The 22685-nt window shown below is 40.1% G+C and overlaps 1 protein-coding gene across 3 annotated transcripts in view; it reads right to left on the bottom strand.

The window, feature by feature from the left end:
- The window catches only part of lrp8 (low density lipoprotein receptor-related protein 8, apolipoprotein e receptor), a 204416-nt gene that overhangs the window by 49246 nt on the left and 132485 nt on the right, over positions 1–22685 (bottom strand). For all 3 annotated transcript variants that reach the window (XM_077533259.1, XM_077533261.1, XM_077533258.1), the window contains exons 6-10: positions 16397–16519; positions 16124–16246; positions 11991–12110; positions 10741–10866; positions 1811–1982 (exon numbers count right to left, since the gene is read on the bottom strand). In XM_077533259.1, the coding sequence (XP_077389385.1) occupies positions 1811–1982; positions 10741–10866; positions 11991–12110; positions 16124–16246; positions 16397–16519 (664 nt within the window). The remainder of the gene's footprint in view (positions 1–1810; positions 1983–10740; positions 10867–11990; positions 12111–16123; positions 16247–16396; positions 16520–22685) is intronic.

Below are 22685 nucleotides of genomic sequence, written 5' to 3'. Positions count from 1 at the left end.
TCTTACTGTGTTACGCTCCACCTCTTGGTCAAATTCATTAGGAAAGTTATACTACTTCACTCTGCCATCACACCCCACAGTGCAAACTCATGGCAGAGTCGGGTTTATTGAACTTTATCACTTGATGGCTTAAAGTTCTAAAAAGTAATGCTCTGCATCATTAAATTCAGCTGTTGTGCTGCATCCAATTGTATTTATTTATTTATTTTACAAACTTCACAAAGTGTGCTCATTATTCTCATTCTGAGAAAGAACCAATTAGTTTTTTTGCACATTTTATAAGCTAACTATGTGTCGAACAAATCCCACTATTTTACTTACTTTACGAATCGGAAAAAAACAAAACAAAAAACAAACAAACAAAGAGAAGCACTTGAAGAAGAGAAAGCAGATATATAGTTTCAGAAAGCTGAAGGCATGTTGACTTTTAATACCCCACGTTGTACCACCCCAAGAAGTGTAAGATCCGTTCGAGTCAGTTTGTATTACATAGTGCAACACAGCCAAGTGAAATTTGTTTTCATTAGAAATACAAACCCCATTTTCAATGACGTTGGGACGTAGTTTAAAACAAAAACAGATCACATTAATTTGCAAATCCATGTTAACCTATATTCAAGTGAACACACTACAAATAATAAATATGTAATGTTCAAACTGATGAACATACTGGTAATTGTGTTCTTGAAAAAAAGAATGTCTCATTTTGAATTTGATTCATGCAAAACGTTTAAAAAAGAATATCTGTGACCGGTGAGGAAAATTCTGAGACAATAGAGTAATGCTCAAAAAACATCTGTTTGGAAAATTCTACAGTTGAGCAGGTTAATTGGAAACAGGTATGTATCATAAATGGTTGGAAAAGGAGCATTCCATAAGGCTCAGTTGTTAAAACTCGACCATGCAAAGTGAAGGTCATACGCATATCAACAACACGCAAAAATATGATAGGGTTCGTGGGCTGATGAGTCCACAATTCGAATGGTTTTTAGAAATCATGGATATTGCGTATTGGTTGGCAAGCAGCTCAGGGTTTACTGTCCGAAGCCGACTGGGATAGGCTTCAGCACCCCCACGACCCTTGTGAGGAATAAGTGGTAAAGGAAATGAATGGATGGATGGATGGATGGATGGATGGATGGATGGATGGATGGAAGGAAGGATGGATGGATGGATGGATGGATGGATGGATGCATGGATGGATGGATGCATGGATGGATGGATGGATGGTTGGATGCATGGATGGATGGATGGATGGTTGGAAGGATGGATGGATGGATGCATGGAAGGATGGATGGATGGATGGATGGATGCATGGATGGATGCATGGATGGATGCATGGATGGATGGATGGATGGATGGATGAATGGATGGATGGATGGATGGATGCATGGACGGATGGATGAATGCATGGATATTGTGTCGTACACGTCAAACAGGAAAATGACCATCCAGATTGTTATCAGTGCAAAATTCAAACGCCAACATCTGAATTAATTCATTCTGAAAGGTACATAGAGGTGTTACAGAAATCTATGCTGCCTTCCAAGCAACATCATTTTAGGAACGTCCCTACTTATTTCAGCAAGACAATGGCAAACATCATTCTGCATGTGTTACAAGTTTGTGGCTTTATCGTCAAAGAGTGCAAATACTAGACGAGCCTGCCAGCAGTCCAGTCCTGTCTCCCAATGAAAATGTGTGGCACATTATGAAGCACAAAATACGACAACAGAGATCCAGGACTGTTGAGCAACTGGATGTATGTGATGTACAAGCATGATGAGATTATATGAGTGAGCGCGTATACCTGTATATTTTGTGATGATATAAATCACTCCAGAACATCTTATTGGTGGCCACATCGACATCTAGTGCCACAGCATTCTTCAGTGTAGGAACTACTTGAGTGTATTCACTTTTCAGCAGATCAATACGACGGATCTCATGCCGGTTGGTGAACATCAAGTAGGGACTCTTTCCTGACAAAATACAAAGAGGATGAACAGACAGTCATTGACTTTGTAAATGAGGAGAGACCTGTGATAGCAACATAAAGCAAAATTGAAGACAAAAATGTATACTACCAGACACCCGTATTTCTAATTGTTGTATTAGCAGTGATTTATAGAGGCACATGGTAAACAATTTCATCAACATGACCACAAATAGGAAAAAAATGTCATATGAACATTTCTCCTCCCATTTTCACTGTATTAAATACACAAATATGCATAATTTTCAAATGTTCTGCACACATACGAAAAGTCTTCAGACAAGAAATGGGCAGTACTATGAGCAATCCTCAGTATTGTTTCAATTTCATTCAGTTTATGCTGATGCTCTCATTACAGACCTTGATCATAAAATATTAATTCAATCAAATCTAACATCTTTAGTTACTTAAAAGAAAAGAAAGAAACAGTCTTTAAGTAACGTTCTATGTTTTCAAAATGATTTCTTCAAACCTGTACTAGCGAGTTTTGTTGCTATATTTAGACCTTAAACAACATACAACATGTAAATTTAATGTCGTGACTATCAATAAATAATCTTAATATACTTTTAAAAGATTTATTTTTTGCTTGAGGCTTTTGGCACCACCAAAAGCTACACACTTAATTATTAATGCAATTACAATGTGCTTGAGTAAATACATATATATATATATATATATATATATATATATATATATATATATATATATATATATATATATATATATATATATATATATATATATATATATATATATATGTATATATAATGTTAATTAAAGCACAGACGTTATGAAAATATATATATTAAGTGAGAGTTTCATATTCATGTACCGAAATACATTGAGTTGGGAGATAAAAGCCAACATAACATAACCGTGTTCTATTTTTAGTGTGTAAAAAGTGGGCTCCTGAGTTGCTCTCCTCTAGTTCATACATCATGTGTTGGCCACGAGCACATTAGTTACCTGGGGGATTTTGGTCAGCAGCGTAAAGCTCAGCAGGATTCAAGCCAAGAATAATTTCCATGCAATGTGCAAGGTCAAGAGTCGAAACACAGCTCTTATTAGATTGTGTAAGCGTACCTAGTGATTCAGCTGGTGAGTGTTACTCTTCAATACGATACATGTTACAACTAAGAGACAAATGGGTCCTGAATATCAACAGAAAATCGTGAGCTACATTAGATGCCAATGACGCTCCCATGCTTAAAGCCTCAATACTGTTCTTTTGTGAGGAGGATTCAAATAAAATGTAGCATGCATTTAGCAATGCATTGACTGAAAAGATAACTTACAATAAAATGTGTACTACGTATTTTAGTGACTTTTTTCCGACCGATACCAGTACGACTACTAAACTCTTGAGTAATCACCGTTACCAAGTACAGTAACCACTTGTACTTTTGATTCATACAATCAGCCCCCCCCACAAAAAAAAAAAAAAGACAGATAATTTTAAAAGTAAACCCTATCTACCCCAATATAGCATTTGTCAAGTCAAGTCAAGTCAAGTCAAGTCATCCTTAAAACGGCATACAATTCAAGGCAACTCTCTATTCTTCTTAATTCAAATTTCTTGTTCCTGATCGTAAAATAGCCACAAGATGGCAGCTTGAAATAAGGTGTGGTATCGGCTCAATACAATACCTGATATTGGCACTTGTCCATAGGAGTGAAATAGAATTGAAAAATTGCAAATGAGAAAGTCTGACTGTGTGTCATTATGTAACTGATATGCATATTTTCAACACACCTGGCTGACATAAACCATGTATACTCATTGGGGCATATTCACTAAGAATGCGCTGCGTCCAGTAATAGCACGAAATATTGAACCACAACTGCACCCGCAGTCTGCACCCAGTTACCCACCTATTCACTAAGGATATTGCTCTAATCATATACCGGCGCAAACACGCCACAAAACGGACAGCTTGGAGCAAATTTGCACCTGATTTACCACACATGGCAATGGATTTGCGCCAAGAACATGGTTGTTATAGTAACAGTTGTGAGAAAGATGACATTACCAGAAAGCGAGGTTGGACCGAGAGTAAGCGTTTAGAGCGCCATTAAGCTGTACAGAGCAGAGAGGACGACAACGACGTCATTCATTCATAAAGTACAAATTATTGGTGCGATCGTGCTTCAAAAATATATTTTCAGAGGTTGCCGTGGCCGTACAGTATGCATCTGGCATGTAAAAATGATCGTAAAATGCCTCCCCGCTATTGCCGATCAGCCCGGGTTACGCGATGTGTCTTAAACTAACACGGAAATATTTCCCCCTCGCTCTCTCTTTCTCTCTCTCTTTCTCTCCTCTCTGCTTGATCAGCCGCGCATGTTGTGCAGCAAATGGCATGCACTGCCGGAGATCGAGGTGCGTCAGGTTAATACATGCTTTCCAAAAACGTTATTTGCGTCACACAAACGCGGTGTTGCTATTTGCGCTGGCGTTAGTGAATTAGACGCTGCATATCAATGAGTCTCATTTGCATTGGGGTGGGCATATTTTGCGTCAAATGTATGCAAATTACCTCATTTACATACACGCAAATAACACCGGCGCACCGTGACGCAATCTGTTCGGCAGAGCACTTAGTGACGGATTTCTCCATCTGCACGTGTTTAGTGAATTTGGTGCTCCCTAAATGCTCCATTTTTGCCGGTTAGCGCGGTGCAAAGGCGACGCAAACCTTTAGTGAATAGGCCCCTGTGTGTCTAATTGCAGTAGTATTGGAGGATTCATACCAATTCAGATTTAGATTGTTACTAATACTTGAGAGTATGCAAGCCAATGTGTTTTCTCTTTAGGTTGCAATGACACATTTAGAACTGGCTGACATGGAAACCAGATGACCACCAATGGAGAAAATATTTTAATCTTACCAATATTTATAAACTCACCTAACGTCTGAGTTTAAGGGATACTTGACTCATTGAGACCCATTTTCAGCAACAAGAAGAAGATATTCTGTCTATAAGTAATTTATCAACCAATCACGGCTAACGGCTGTTTTCTGGGTTTGGTCAGTAAACTATCAAATCAATCTATCGTTAGCGTCGCAAATGTTTGCGCCTCAGTGGGATACGGGCTACATTGTATAAACCTACAAGTTGCCTTGGTCAGTTTTTGCAAGTGGATGTTAGGCAAAATTATTTATTGTGTGGCCATAGGCTGTTCCGCTCATCATACACAAAATGTGTGGACGCACCATTTCCCCCGCTTAAAAACCCACAAAGATGACACCTGCCTGGCGGTCGCTGTCCTGACTTTCCTCTATTCAACTGGATTGATTACCAGCCAATCGCAGAGCACATATAGCCAAATTAGCATTCACATCCATGGCCTGTAGAACTCTTGGAATTCCTTATCAGTGACTCAAGTTTGAAAGTGTCATTGTATTTCCGCTCAGGCAGATGAAATTAAAAATGAAAAGTTACAAGTAAAAACTTGTGGATGTTAGGATATTCATGACCACTTATTTGAAACCACTTTTTGGAAAGTGTGCACTCAAACTGTCAATACTGTGCCACAGATTGCTCTTGGCATTGTGGTTCTGCCTGGAGCTCTGAGTAGATGAGAGAGTGAAAACAAGGCACATGGGAGAGAAAAAGGGGGGGGAAAATCTGGTCTATGCTGAGTTTTTAAACTTCCTATGTATTATTTTGACAGCATGCCCTGCTTGTGTCAAAAATGAAATCCTGCCATTCTTTACAGAAAGTGATACAGGTGCAAAAAACAAAAATGGATGCAGGGCTTCATTTACAACCAGCATACACTTGGACCAACACTAATCTGATCTGATCAAAAAGAGAAGCTCAGGCTCTCAACTGTGAGGGAGATGTGTTAACGACGAGTCTACTGTTCTGCTTCTTATCAATGAATTTATCTTAAAAAAAAAAAAAAACTCAAATGGGTAACTGTCACAGAGACATTACTTTTGATTAGATTTGCCTGTGTAACAGCTTAACAGTACTAAAGCTCATCTGCAGAGCTGGGGATGCTGCCCTTTAATGAGCATGTAATGTACTAAACATAATTGAAAAACTGGTATTACTTTTAAGGACTAAAACAACAGCCTCATTAGCTCAAGCAAAATGCTGATCATGATTACGTTCAGTCCTAACTGAAAGCTTTATGCTTTTTGCGAAAGTAAAAAAAAAAAAAGTTTCCATTCATTTGTGCAATGGCATGCATCTTGTCACACAACAAAGATGCAGTGTAAGAAGAAATTCCACCTGCAGAAATGTTTTAATTGAATGTTAAACACGAAGACATATTCTTATATTTAAACTAGTATTGTTCCGATACCGATACTCGTATCGGGAGAGGCCCAGATACTGCATTAAAACAGTGGTATTGGTATCGGCAAGTATTAACAAGTAACATGCTGATACTAATGTTGTTCCGATACTGATACTGGTATCGGCAGAGGCGCAGATACTGCTTTCAAACAGTGGTATCGGTATCGTTGACTACTCACAAGTAACATGGCATTACCATTAATTCCAATGCTAATATAGGACTTTGGATGGAGCATCTTGTGTCTTGCTCGTGCACTCCATTCACTGATATGTGACATGCTCACTGCATGCCGATCTATTATATCCTATTGGCCCTTGAATGCTCTGAACCAATGACAGGACAGCTTTTTCATTTTGAGGAAAAAAAACCTTAGGTATCGGTATGGTCTCGGTAGCATCCGATACTGCAAAGCTGGGTATCGGAATCAGTATCGGGGGCCAAAAAACGGTATCGGAACAACACTAGCCGATACCATTATTTCCAACACTAATGTAGGACTTTTTGATGCAGCATCTTGTGCCTTGCTGTGCACGACATTCACTGATGTGTGACATGTTCATTGCCTGCCGAGCCAAGATATCCTATTGGCCCTTGAATGCTCTGAACCAAAGGCAGGGCAGCGTTTTCATGTTGAGAACCCCCCCCCCCCAAAAAAAAAAAACATAGGTATCGGTACGGTATCGGCATCGGCCGATACTGCAAAACTGGGTATTGGAATCGGTATCGGGGACCAAAAAACGGTATCGGAACAACACTAATTTCAACTACTGTAAAGTTGTACAAAGTACATACAGTCTATGGGCAGGAATTCATCCATCACCACATAACACAGACTGACAATAGTTTTTTTTCATTTGTCTTTGTTTTCTTTTTTCTTTCTTATTACTTTTTTTGTTGCTCAGAGTGCCTTTTACTGTCAATTTCCTTTATTTCTCAATGAATAAAATGCATGAGCAACTGATCAAGATGTTAATATTCATATTCCTAGTTTGCATCCTCTATGCTGACTGATGTCTGCTTTGCGAGCAGGGACAAAATCTTACTGTTATCATATGTGAGTTCTCATATCTATAACGAATTAACGCTTACATAAACATTGCGATCTTGCTGTCATCTTTACAAGACGACCACTTCCAGGGAGATGAGCAACACTATTTTCTCCTTTTACTGACAAACTGTTTTAACTTGGACTGGTGAACGCCAAAGCTTTTAGAGATACTTGTGAATATTCCTCATTCATCCAGGTCATTTCATTCTCTGGGAATGAATTGGCCTCTTCTGTTTGTGTTAGAAGTTTTGTCCCTCATCTGATAGTAGGTTTCATCAGTTTATGCAACAAGTTTTGGTTAGGACAGCATCAGCTTCAAGAGACAGTAGTGTAGAATTTCGTGAACTAGTATATGTCATTTCTCCCCGATATCTTAGAAGGACCATTATTGTGCCTCATACTTCACAGACATTTGGCAATCAATGTTGTTTGTATGCCTCTTAAAACAAGAGCGAGAGATTGCTTTTGCTGTTAAGCTTTTTCATTACCACAGCACTTCATTCAGTAATGACTTAGCCTTTGACCCATGGCCACCTTAATCAGCGCTAACACAATTGGTTTCTCTTTGCACAAAGTTGAATTTGTAACTAAACTAGTTAAAGAATCCAATCCCAGAATAAGATTAAGAGGTCATCGCAAACATTGCCAGAATGTGGATGCCTATGTGGAGCGCAAAAGAAGATAGATGTTTACCAACAAAAAGCCTACCAAGGCCAAAGGGGCTGCACTATTGATGAAGAGGTTAGTCAGTGTAAGGGCACCATTCTTGAGTGCCGGGCTCCGTTAATATAAATCACACGCTAAACTACAATGACCTCAGCCACAACAATGTCAAAGCAATTTGGAGAAGAGGAATGTTTTGAGCCCACATACTGGAGACACATCCTGAATTAGTATGGTCAAGATACTAAATTTTTGAGATTGATATGAAACTTGCATACAATATATTGATACTGGCACCGAAACGTTACCATTAACAAAAACTTTCAACATACAGAAAAAGCATTTGAATAATAATTGACAGCTATATAACTTTAAAATTGTTTTATTTGTGGTAATTTCAACAAATATTATAAAGATACTAATTAGAATAATTTTGATTTAAAAAAGAACATTTTTAAACACTTTAGAACAAAACATTCGAAACCTCATAAGTCATAATTTGAAAAATTTCCTATTTTTCTATTGGTCCATTTACCATTCACCAGTGTACTCATCTGGGTGTTATTTTTAGAAATTATTGACCAATCTTTAGAGTTGCAATTGGCTTTCTCTCTCTGATGATGCAATGTTAATAGTTCAACAAACATGATGTTTTGCAGGTCTCCTGAAAAATGACTATTTTGGAGGTACTGTACAAGGTTTCGGCCCAACACTAGCGATATCCAGGACTGTGCAAAAATCTTAAGACAGCAAAAGATTTGGCCGTATATAATTTATTTGAATAGTAAACGTTTGGAAGCCTAGTTATTTGATTACTTATTGTACCATTGATTGTAATTAAGTACAATTGCAAAGTGATTTCACCTCCACGGATTAAGTTGTGCATGTAGATGACGGACTGTGATGTGAAACATTACCGCTCAATCAGGTAACTGTGCGGAAATGCAAGCATATTTACGCGGTCTGATAACATTCTCGTGAAGAATATTTAAATCCCTGCGCAATATTGCGGCACCTTCATCAATAGGTTCATTGTCAAAATGACATGCCATGTTCGTGGCAAAAGTGGACTTTACGCTATAAACTACAGGCGTATTTATACAAAAAGTCGCCACAGTACACTGAATGAATGAGGAAATGAATTGTTGTGTGTGGCTGAAAGGAGGCGGGTACGAGGAAAAACCTGAGGTTCATTGTGATAACCGACCAGGTTAGGTTCATGGACCATGTTTAGTACGGAAACTGAGCGAGACCTTAAATGACCTCTTTTCATGAAACAGGCAGTTCCCTCTTATCCTCTGGTTTCAGTTACCTCCCTTTCTGAAATGAGCTTCCCACTTTTCAGGGTTTCTTTACTCAGGATTCTCACTAAACCTGCTTTGTGAAATACACCCCCTGAACTGGAAAAGAAATTGACAAAAAGGCGTTGCTTTTGTGAACATTAGTTTGTCCAATGACTGAGTATTTCTTGTTAAATGTTTTGTTTAATGCCTGTTTAAAGGGGACTCCTATTTTTTGATAGTAAATATAAGAATTAGATACATATAAAACAGCAGGTTTAATCTTTATTTTGATTCATTGATGGAAGCCGATAGTAGATGATTAGGTATTGTAAACAGAAATCACTAGTTGATTGACAGATTGATTGATTGTAAAAAAAACAAAACAAAAAACAAAAATGATTTCACACCGATTATTCTTCTTAATGCATGCCCGCTTTTATAGATTCATAGAAAGCCTACATTGTTCATATAATTGTAATTATTAACGGTTAATACATTGACATACTTTTTTCTGTCTGAGTTTGACAATACATGTTCTCGAAAGAAGCTGCAGTTCGGGTTGCCGAACGCTGTCAATGTTTAAGCTCCCTTTCCTTTAGTGGCTAGTTGCTAACACTGGAGACTTGTGCCAATCATACAGTGACAGACTAATTAACAGACTAATTCAATTTCTTAGCGTCCTTAACTCATTCACTCCCAGTCGTTTTCACTGAAGCAACCCCATTAGTTCCCGGCTGTTTTACTGGATTTTGACTGATTTTGCAAGGCCCACAGAATATTGTGTTCTATTGCTATAAAAACATCGAACCTACCAAAAGAACAGTTGGTGCAACAGTATCCTGAGTACGCCTGAATTCTGTCATCAATGCATGTACTGTGTGAAAAACATCAGTTCACTCTTTATTTCCAAATTTTCTTTTGTTGCAAATGTGGGGTTGAAAAAAAAAAAAAAAGCTCAGTTAGTGTTAGTCGCAGTAAGAAGGCAACAATGTCGTTGTTACTTCAGGAATCACACTCCTCTTTAATTACAGTGTGCAAAGAGTGTTTACCCAGGCCAATAGAGGTGACAAACCCAGCCTGTGCCCTTTAGCAAACAGGCATTGGCCTCCACCAACATCCTACGCTTCACACCCCAGGGAGAGCCTGGCTGCTGGCTGAAAACCTTTCATTTGTAAGGACAGTATTAAAAAAAAGGCAAATATTTATCTCTGCACAGACTGCTGAGGATGGCCTGCATACAAAGCAACACTCTCTTTCCAGGGGATCCCACAGAGAGATAACAGCGAAGGATATAAGCGAGCAGTAGTCAAGATTGCCGGAAGGGTAAATGCCATCTGTAAAAGCCCAGGCTTCAATGTGATTGCGTTTGTACGTGTGACCATTCATGTGTGTATTCTGCTCATGAACTTCCATTCAATATGTGTGATGAATGACTGACCCACAGCTTTGCAGGTCTTGGAGGCAGGATCCATCTCGAAACCTTCATAGCATTCACACTTGTAATCCCCTTTGTAGTTTATGCAGATCTGACTGCAGGCATCTGGGTTCTCACATTCATCTATGTCTGCAGACAGAAAAAAAGAGAACAGAGCGAAATTCACATTTTGGAGTGTGCATTTTAAGGCGCACTCACACTAGGGCCCCCTTCCCCTCTCCCCCTCCGGCCCGCACTCACATTATTCTAACCAAACTGTGCCCGGTCCCAGTTGCCTCCGAAATATACGCCATCAGGTTCTGGCTAACACTTGCTGAACCTAACTTAATGGTGGATTCAAGGATTTTTTTTTTTTTTTGTTGCTACGTCTTCCGGGTGGATCATCTTAATGATTGTTTCTCAATCCTATCAATCAATCTGCGTAACGCCGTGTGTGCTCGTTCCTAGCTGCGCATGAGCACTTCGAGTGTTTGTAGCATGTAGACGCTGAGCTTCGGATTCTGCTGTTCATCGTTGTAGCTCCACCGAGCTGACAGCATACTTTGAAAATAGCTGAGAGCCGCAAGAGGACATCCGTATGAAGCGAGGCTGGCTGCAGACTGATGAAGATGATGATGAAGATGAGCTCGCACGTTAGCAACATTTGAGAGGCGTTTCCCCCGGGCGAACAGGAGACAGGAGAGCTGGTAGGATGGTCTTTCCCATGTGCAGTTTTTGTATGCGTGACAGATGTTTGGCTTCCACTTTTCGAGAAAATCCTTGAATCCAACTTTAACGAATAGGATAGTGGTTAGTGTACTCGCTCTATAAGCAGCAAGTCCCCGGTTCGAGACCTGCTCACGTTCTTCTTTTTCCTCCTTCTTTCCTCTCTTCTTCACTCTCCTCCCCTCCTCCATGGGTTTCTTGCGGCATGGAGCCATTTAGTTTCAAATGTTTATTGAAGAATTGGCTTGCGTCAAGTTGCGTGGCCATTCAAAGGAGCGCTCAAACGCAGAGCTACAACAGCCGACTGCAGTCGGCTCGTCGGGGGCGTGGCAATCACATTGGGAGTTTTACTGAACCGGGCGTTTTACTTCTACATTAGAAAGGTAACCAGCAAAACACCTAATATTTCATAACAAAAAATTACATCGCCAGGGTGTCCAAGGTAAGATTTAATTCATGTAAAATGCTGTATGTTCCAATAAAGCAAGCAAGCAGCATGAATGTGACAGATTGTGAAAAAAGCCCGTAAATTGTTTTTGTTTCTTTACCGCCACAAGTCTTTTTGTCCAGAAGTTTGAACCCAGAAGGGCAGTCGCACGTAAAGCCGATCCTCTGGTCCCTGCATATGTGGGAGCAGCCACCATTGTTGTCTGAGCACTCATTCAGGCCTGCACAGATAATAGTCAAAGGAATTTGTCAGATATAATTGACACAAAAGGAATGATGAATAAAACAACAGCCATTCCACTTGTGTGTGTTTGTCACATGTATTTGTGTGTATACTTGTAGATCGTCTAGCATTGTTTTGGAGGACAGAAACCATGGAGAGCTTTTTATTTATTTTATGTGGGTATTTATTATCCTGGAAACCAGACTCATTGCTGTACCAGTGAGTGAGTCTGGACACAGTCACCATCAAGCACATTTCTAAGGTGGGGCAAACGAAGGAACCAATCAGTGAGGAGTGGAAGCGTTGGGATTTCCGATGTATTTTAATCAAGTGTTGTTTTGTATTTGGCAAAAAAATAATAAAATATATATATGTATATATATATATATATATATATATATATATATATACATATATATATATATATATATATATATATATATATATATATATATATATAATCGACACGTAATCACATTCTTCCCGATGAAATGTGCATGTAGCGCTTAATTCTCCCAGCATTATTGGTGGCATTTGCATCATAGACAGAAACTAACGTGAAAACTCCATGGAGAAATGAATGTATTCAAATTATGTGGCGTGAGTGAGTGGCAACATAAAATGGCCGCCATTAGCTTCACTTCTCGTGACAGCGAGTAAGCGTCATTCTTCTTTCAACTGAGTTTAGTGTTCAAGGAAACACACTATCGTCTCTCTGATGCGCCATTTTGAAATGTTTGCACTGCTGAAGATTGACGTTGCTCATGAAGAATATGCCACAGCAAATAAACCAATTTGATCACACGGTTCGTTTTGAACCGGGACAACAGTGGTCAATGGAAGCCTTCCAGACCCTCGTTCTGTCTTTTAAGAAAGTGGGTGTGGCTAACCAGGCTAGGTATTTGTGTTCATGTTCGTGATCCACGCCTTGATCCAATAACTCCTTCAAAATGAAATTGAGACACATGCATGAAGTACTCGCCCATAAATTTTACACATTCTGCTCTCTCCATGTGCTCCTCTTCATCCTCCCATTTAATTCTTACCGCCTTCCTCCTCTGCATCCCCTTTCTCTATTGTATCAGTTTTAAAGTCAGCGTTTATCCCCTTGTCTTTCTGCCCCCTGGGAGTGTGGAGAGATCACTTCAGAAAGCTAAAGCTGGCGCTTCATTACCGGTTTACATTAAAGATTTAAGCTTCAAGGCTACAGGTACTGCAGAGAGACACTTGGGCTGGGAGAGGCTGCACCAACAGAAATAGAAATGAGAAAATTAAGATTTGTAGATATTTGAATGTGCTAGAATTTTATAGGATATTACAGTACAGCAATATGACGAGATATATTAAAAACAAGCAAAAATATTATGCACATGTTGTGGTACTTTGAGACCTCCTTGTTATATTGCATGTCAAAATGTACCAGAGATAGGTACAAGTCTCGAAGGTCAAGTTCAAGTCAATTTGCAAGTCTTTGACCCACAAGTCCAAGCCAAGTCTTTCGGTTCCAAGTACAAGTCAAGAATCAAGTCTCTGGCCATGAGTCAGACTCGCTGAATAAAGTCTTTAAAAGCTAAAAAAAAGAACAAAAATAACAAAAACAAAACAACATTTGTCTACTCTACGTCATTATCATTGGACGTTGGTCGGGCGCATAGAAAAGAAAGGAGAAAGAGAGACAATTCTCAAGCAGGCACATTAGCCGCATGCGCACACAGAGGAAGGAACGAAAATGAGAGCAAGTCGAGTTGCAAGTCTCAAAAAATAGCGACACGAGTCTGAGTTGCAAATCCCATTCCTGAAATGTACTGCTATAAAGTTTAAAAATTGAGAAAAAAATATCAAAAAGGTAAATAACTAAAATACATACATACATACATACATACATACCGTATTTTCTGCACTATAAGGCACACCGAAAAGCAGCATTTCATCACTTTTTGTGCCAGATTTGCTCAAGGTTTGCAATTGCAAAAACGGGCGCAAAATTGATTGCTCATGCAAACAGATGTGGAAGCTGATCTTATCGCCAGCACGCCCCGAATTGTGTCTGCCAAATGCACCACAGTAGAGTGCACTACACAGAGTTCAATTTGTATGCTGTGGTAGGACTGCATGAAAATAGATTAAATTAGCACCCACAATGTTACTTATCACAAGTGAGATGAATTGCAGTTGACTGATTTTGAATCTTTGAATAACATGTCTGAGAGGCAGGCAATGTAACGTAGGCAAAATCAAAGGTGGCTGTGAGAACGTTTGCACTCAAGTAAACATTTCCTCTCCTGTCTACTCAAAATCAGGTGTGATGTAAAATCTCAAGTGATGCTATCTACTGATGTCAGTTTGGCATCACAGTTGTTTACAAGTGTGAAATTCACAAAGGAGCAGTGCCAGACCGCTCTCCCATGCCACCCCATTGAATAATGTATTTGATGAATAGATCGCTGGTGTCAGACGGAATCCTTGTACTACACTTTTTAGGAGACCCCAAAAACATTTGTTCTAATTAGCATTGCATCATCAAAAAGAGCAAGCAATTTTAAGATTTTATATTGGTTAATAATGTTCCAAAAGCCACATATTTGTGAGAAAAAATAAGAAATTTACCAAATTTTGACATAGGAGTTTCGGCAATCAAGTTTAAAGTTAGGGTTTTGGAGCTTCTGAATGACCTAAGGTCTAACTTAAAGCTAGTCGCCAGCTCGAGTTATGGCACAAACATGTCAACACTATATTTCCAATGGTCATTTCAGTGCATAGTGATAATTGGTGTTTGGCCTTTCCCCGGTGTGCTGCCCAAAGATTTAAACACAATATTACACAAGATAAATCCACCCAGTTGCCATGAACTGCGGATGATTAAATTAAACAAAACATGGCTTTCACATGGTTGCTGGCCTCTCTAAAATTATATGAGTGATGATTTTATTGTCTGTTTCTCAGTAATACATTTGTTGGTTCTGTTCCACGGAAACTTCAAATATAATCAATTCTATTGCTTTAAAGTTTATTTTGCGCTTTGTGGTGCTCTCCCAAATGTTCCAAGGTAAAAAACAAAAAACAAACATGAAGGTACAAATCCCGCTTTTAAATAAAGGGGTCTTGAAATTGTTACCAACAGTGTGCACAGTCTGCTCGAGTTAGTCAACACACAAATTAGCATGCCCTATTTGTTATCTTACCAAAAGATTGCAATCTTAGAAGATCATATAAAATATGCCCACCAACCGTGTGCACAATCTGATAGCGTGAACATGGTATTTAGTGCCCACAATTTTGGTTCTGAGTAAATCAGGCCCTTTATATTGTAAATAATAGCAGATGTAACCCAGAATATTGTATTGGAAGTAATTATATGATTTCAGGACACATTTTTATTTTGGCATAGTCTCAAGATGTGAGGTGAGAGAAGAAATGGACTGTATGATGTCGTAATATACAACTCACTCATGACTAGCATAAAATAATACGGTACAAATGTATGCACAAAGTACAGTTTGTAATTTTTACTCAAAACACGCACAAATTTGCACATGAAATTAGCCGAAAAAGAACGCCGCTCATCCTTAATAAATATCAACAACCTGTTTGCTTTATCTCAACTGCAACATTCTGTTTACTTTGCGATGAGAGTCAAGTGAAATCTGTGACTGAAGCTAGCTAAGGGGTAATTATCTGTGGTGTGCGGATAATCTGTGTGGTTCCTAATGGGCAATGTAGTCTGATCACATTTTCCTGTCTAAGATAGCACTAGAGGGCAGAGGCGCCGGGGTCTTTGATCATAACAAGGCAGTTGAGAAATGTCCTGATTTAGTTTGCCTTGATCAAATTAAGCTCCTCTCTTATCAGGGAGAGTGACCGCCCACATTAGACGATGAACTGTACTGGAGTTGACGATGTCTAGAAATGAATGTGTAAAGCAGTAGCAGTAGTTATGATGCACTGGATGTCGTGATGCTTTCACTAAAATGAGTATTTGTATGTGTGTGATACAGGGAGACATGACCTTACCACATTCTTTCACAGGTTCATCAGACCAGTCTTTGCAGTCTTTTACGTTGTCACACACCTTGCTGCTGTCAATGCATTCTCCATTCTTACAGCGGAAATGTCGAGCCCCGTCACACTTTGTAACTGTGAACACAGACACATAATTGCATTTTCAAAAATAACGTACATATACTGTACTAATGCAGATGTACATAAGAATGATTTACAGAATTTATGGAAATGATGCTTCACTTCTCGCTGTTCGTTTCATTATTATCTGCAAATGCTTCTTACCATTTACACAACCAGCTTCATCACTGTAGTCTGGGCAGTCATGGACTTTATTACACTGTTTGGTGCCGTGGATACAGGAGCCATCGCCACACTGGAACTCATCTGGTCGACATGTAAGCAGGGCTGGGGAACATAATACAGGCAAGTGAAGGTTACAATCTGTAACACATTGAATATTTTTTTAAACAAGTAAAAATACAAAGTACTGTATAAGATTCCCTGGTTTGAGAACAATTTATTCCATCCAGAATTTACCCTCACTGGGTACCACAAATTCACAGATCAAGAGTGCCATCTAGAAGAGTCAACAAATATCGCAAGTGCTTCAAGAAGCCTCATTTGTCCATCACTACTTGAAATCAGTGTGCATTTATAACTATAGAATTAATATCATTGTATGACGCCATTCTCACAATCAACCCATATGTAGTGAAGTTATTCAAGTTCACTGACCGAGATTAAAAAGAAAATCCAATTTCATGGAGAAAAAGTGAGAATTCAGCAGAATGTGCAAATGGCCTTAAAGGATCAGCATGTGCCTGAGATCTCTTTCATCTAATATTGACCACAATGGCAGCGTTCAGACATTGTAGGCTAAAGCTATTTTATCCCTCTCTAAAATGGAGATATCAGCTCAGCTCATTATATCAACTCCAAAGATTATTAACTCTTGCTCATGTTCCTCATTCTACCTTTCTCGTATTCATAGATCTGTCATGTGGCAGCTTTCAATTCATTTTATCTTTATTTGAATAGGGACAGACGTCACAACATAGATTAATGATAAACAATCACTATGCACAGCATCACCACATTTGTAGCTAATGCTAACTTCCCATGCCTGTCCCTAGAATTCAGCTGCACGTGTGCTGATGGGGACCGGAACGCTGCATTGGCTCTCCGTGCACTTCAGGATTGATTTTAAGGTAGTTTTCTTAGTTTTTAAAATCTCTTAATGGTCTTGGCCCATCTTATTTATCTGACTTGTGTATTACCCCTCGCGGCTCCTGAGGTCTTCTGGCAGTGGCCTTTTAACTGTTCCTAAGGTGAGAACCAAGACACATGGTGAAGCTGCCTTGAGCCACTATGGTCCTCACCTATGGAATAGCCTGCCGGAGGGCATCATGTCTGCAGAGAATATTGGTGTTTTTAAGAGGAGGCTCAAGACTCACATTTTTAGTTTGGCATTTGATTGATCTCTTTTCTTTTTATCCCCTTTGATTTATTTAACTATTTTAATCTATATTGTTTTGTAGTTTTTATTTATTTTTATTGTGTTTAACTGTTTTATTTTAGCGTTTAAATGTTTTTATTTGGTAGTTAAGTTTTTAGCTCCAGTGTTTCCTCATGGGGGAGCCTCCACACTGGGAGGGATGGCTGGTCTTCTCCTGCAGGTGGGCAGTTGTCCCAGGGGCCCCTTGGCCCCGAGGAGCTGTGGCTCGCTTCAGCCTGCATGGAGCGGGCTGCGGTCACTGTGGGCCGGCGGTCTCTGGTATGGCATTTCTCCCTGTGGTGATTGATCGTCAGCCCTCTCAGTGTGGATGGACTCCTCCTGGGTGCCTTTCCTAACAGGGTACTTCTGTGCCCCTGCATGTTGTGGTTTCCGTGTGTCTGTTGTGTTTTGGGTGTGTCTGTGGGTATGATCTTGGGGATGTGGTGGGGAGGGGTGACTTTCTCTTTTTATTGTATTATGGATGTTCAGCACTTTGAGTTGCATTTGAATGTATGAAAGGTGCTATATAAATAAAGTTTGATTGATTGATTGATAGAAGGGCTTTTAGACACACACACAAATAAAATCATTGAAACCCTGATTATTGTTACAGGTTTGGAATGGATTTGCCCATTGTATCAGTGTTGTTGGAATGTGCTGTTTGCTTATTCAGAGTGCCCCAATCAAGGGGTGCACGGCGGGTGCTCTGGACATTCTGACTGGGACGCAGAGCATCAGAAGATAAGGCTACGGCATGGAAGGTATACAAGTAAGACGTGCGGGTTGTGGGCTGGTGGGAATTTTACAACAACATGTTCATGAATTCAAAGAAAGGAAGCCTACCCTGCCTCTCGGAACACACACACTCTCAGAGTAGAGTCAGCGCATCTGGATTTCGAATGCACCCAAATCAATTAATGAAAAAAAGTGCATTTGTCACATCCATCCATCCATCCATCCATCCATCCATCCATCCATCCATCCATTTTCTTCCACTTATCAAAGTTCGGGTCACAGTGGCAGCAACTTTAGCAGTGAAGTCCAGACTTCCACCTTCCCTGCCACTTCGTCCAGCTCTTCAAGGGAAATCCCAGGCCATCAAGGCGATATAGCATCTCCAGCGTGTCCTGGTTCGTTTCCATGGCATCCTCCTGGTCAGACGTGCCTGGAATACCTCACCAAGGAGGCGTCCAGGAGGCATCCTGATCAGATGCCCGAGCCACCTCACCTGACTGTTCAATCCAAGTGTTCTATCTCCATTGTACACAGTGTTAATGGTGCAATGCTTCCACCTCCCAAGACGTCGGGTGGTCGACCAAAATTTCCTCAAAGCCGTCCAGAAGTTGTTTTCCATGGCCTCACAAAACTCCTCCCACACCCAAGTTTTTGCAAAAGATGCGTTTTCTGCTTGGTCAGCTCATACCCATGAGTTCCCTCCGGAGTCCAACAGGCCAAATAGGCATAGCAGGACTCCTTTAGCGTCACTCTATTCTGATGTTCAAGTAAAGTTCAAGTATGCTTTATGAGATTTTCTCTTTCAGATCTTCATTAAAAAAATAGGTATGTGATTTTTTTGTAAATCACTCGTAAGTTATGAACAAAACACACAACACATTTACATTGCTAAAGGTGTATTCAAGGATCTTTTGTCGCTGCGTCTTCCAGATATATCATCTCAACGATTGGTTCCCGATCCCGTCAATCAATCTGCCGTAACGTCGTCGTCGTGCTTGTTCTTAGATGCGCATGCACATTTCGAGTGTTTGTAGCATGTAGTTGCTGACCTTCGGATTCAGCCATTCATCAACAAAAAAAAGTATTGTATTCAATCCAAATTGTCTCTTATTGCTAATCAGCAATCACGGGTAAAATATGCTGCCCCTATACTAGGATAGTCACTGTTTACTCTTGTGAATGTTTATAAACATAAATAAACTAATTAACGCTCTACTCACATTTAATGTTAGTCGACAAGTGAATCGAGCCAAAATCCTTGAGTTATGAAATAAAGTGAACAAGTGCATCAATACTTTTGTCCCTGTACAGAAAATAAACATAGCACAAAAAGAAAGGACATTTGTATTTGGTAGATCATTTCTTTGTTGTAACAATGCTTGTTGGCAATAAATACTGTTGTGAATGCCTGTTTTTACAAATGCAGACATATTTTCAGAAATGGGCAGCGAATAAAATGTTTACTTGGTTGTTTAATTTCACACTTCATGGGTGGGAAGGCACACCAAAGACCCAACTAAACTTGAACAAGCTATTTAAAAAGTCCTTTTAAAATGAGCCCTTTAAGTGAAGGAGGCATTTCAAGTAGTAGATAAAACACTGAATCTGTTTTATGACTCGACTTTGCTCCTGCATGGTGCGAGTATGTATTGTACAAAGCCTCTTTTGATTGCGTAATTAGTGTGCCACACGGATGCCAGCGACCAAGCAAGCGCAGGCAATAGGCATGTTTGCCACATTTATTAGATATGACACTCAGATATCACACAAAGCCCCTGCGTCAGCCTTAGTCTTTGGAAAATGTGTTTGTGTGTGTGGCTGTGTAGTGTGCATCTTTCACGTTGCAAGCGCGAGTCTGCTGTCATGTCCCCGAGTGGTGTGAAGAGCAGACCAGATGGGCTTTACGCTTCATGAAGGACCTTCACCTCCCACACATGCACATGCAACAAACACACACAGCCACACAAGCGCAATCAGCGTCTCCTGCTCTTACAGATCCCACAGTTGCGTGGCAACCCATTCTTGGATCATTATGACAAAGTTAGTATTGATCAGCCTTCAGTCATTTTGAAACTCATTCATTAAAAGGATACAACATGTACTGTAATCATTTACAATTTCAGCACCAAGGAAAACATGATCCGTAGTGACCAAAATAATGCATTCATCAGTCTCAACAGTCATTTTAAGTGAGATAATTGTGTGAATGCTGTGTTTTTGTAATTAATTAGTAACTGTTTTAATTGAAGACCTTACTATCATTCTTAGCTCTCAATAACTGGAATGGAATGACAAACTGTCATACTCATTTCAAGATGGTGAAATCGTGGATTGAAAACCAATGTTGGAATTGTCAGAAATATCACACTTAATAATTATCCAATTAGATTCATCTCATGTCATTCCATTTAAAATTCAAAGCATGGGGCTGCGAGTCTCGGCACGATTTGCATCGGCCGTGGAGTAGCTGTGATAAAACCAGTGCTGTAGTCATCAATGGATGACTTTGTAATTATAGCATACGTCTAAGAGTAATATTGTAATTGAACAAATAGCCACTAGTTTAGACAGAACACTATTAATCATTCAATCTGATTGGAAATGTTGGGTAAGGCTGCCATGGCATCACCTGGGGTGGGGGTGGGGGTGGGGGGTGGTGGGGGTCAGTGTTGGAACCTAAGCTTTTCATTTTATTAAAAAAAAAAAGTTTGACATAAATGAACTCTTTTAAAGTTGCCCTCATATGAAATGTACACTTTTTGGGGGTGTTTGCACATAAATATGCCTTAATACAGCCTGACAAAGTCCCCAAGTTGTAAGATAAACGACGCATGTTTCCCTTTCCAATGGGCGTTTGTATCACATTAGCTCAAACAGCACTCTCAAATGGGCTGTTTTAGCAGGTCGGTTTTACACGTCACTAACCCCACCTTTTTCGGTTTTACACGTCACTAGCTCAACGCGAACTCCACCCTCACAATTTTCAACCCCTCCCGCCGCTCGAGATTTCCAACCCACGAACAAACAGCAGCAGCAGCAGAAGGACAACATGGCAGCAAAACAACCCCATAGGAATTGCTCTGAACAAAATTGTACAGAGGACAACAAAAATATTTTTCTTCTGCCAAGGAAAGGCTTGTGGTTGGACTGTATTTATACATTAAATATGCCCAAGCAACTCCCAAAACGTGTTAGTTCCCGCAAGTGGGGTGGCCGATTTCGCGGTCCTGTATCTCCGGCCCGGAGGGTCGTGGAGGGCCGGCACCGATACCAATGAAAAGTCGAAGTCGACCCGGTTCCGGGGATGTGTTCATTTCCCCGTAGAACTTATGGTTCGACCGGTACGGGGGTGTCAATCCCAGTAGCTGTACCCGGAAAATGTGCCAACCCCCTCCCAACCCCACACATATGTAAATAAAACTATAAGAAAGAGAGGAGGATAAGCTAAAATGCTTCTTTCTTTCAGTTTCAATTTTACTGGTGAACTTATTTTAATGACCTGTACGTTCACAACTGTATGTCACGCCGCCACCGGCGTGACGGCCCATGCTTTTATTTTGTTATCCATGTTTCCTGTCATGCTTTGAAAATCCTAACTCTCCTCTCACCCCAGGTCACTTACCCTTCCTGCCGCTCCATTATTACCGGTCCCCGCCCATGATTACAAACACCTGCCATCAATCAAGACTCTCAATAAAAGCCAGCTGCATTCTACACTCAGTGCCGAAGTGTCACAGTCAGTGCATGGAAGCGTCCCACAGTCCTCATGACCTCGTTCACGGTGCCTTGTATTTTTGCCTTGTATTTTTGCCTTGTATTTTTGCCTTGTATTTTTGCCTTGTATTTTTGCCTTGTATTTTTGCCTTGTATTTTTGCCTTGTATTTTTGCCTTGTATTTTTGCCTTGTTTTTGTGCCTTTTCCTCCCCAGTGGAGCGCCTTTAGTTACCCCTTTTGCCTTGTGCCCTTTTTCCTCCCTAGCGGAGCGCTTTCTGTTGTCCCCAGTACCTTTTGCCTGTTTTTTCCTCCCTAGTGGAGCGCTTTTTGTTGTCCCCAGTACCTTTTGCCTGTTTTTTCCTCCCTAGTGGAGCGCTTTTTGTTCTCCACTTTTTTGATTCCCCGTTCTCCTCTCAGTTTGAGAGGAGACAGCTGTTGGCCGGTAATAAACCTGTTGCCTTGGTGGCCCCCCTTACTCCTGCGTCTGAGTCCTACCTTACCTCGTCTTGTCACTGTACATTATTTTGAGCTTGAGATGAATAATAAATCAATCAAACAAACACATAATGGATATTTTTCATCTCCCTTGTCCAAAATAAAACGTTAAAAATACACTCCAATTCTAA

This window comes from Festucalex cinctus, chromosome 10 (genome assembly GCF_051991245.1).
Source record: "Festucalex cinctus isolate MCC-2025b chromosome 10, RoL_Fcin_1.0, whole genome shotgun sequence".
Lineage (NCBI taxonomy): Eukaryota > Metazoa > Chordata > Actinopteri > Syngnathiformes > Syngnathidae > Festucalex > Festucalex cinctus.
Note: the sequence above shows the minus strand (reverse complement) of the source record. Positions and strands in the feature narration are given on the sequence as shown.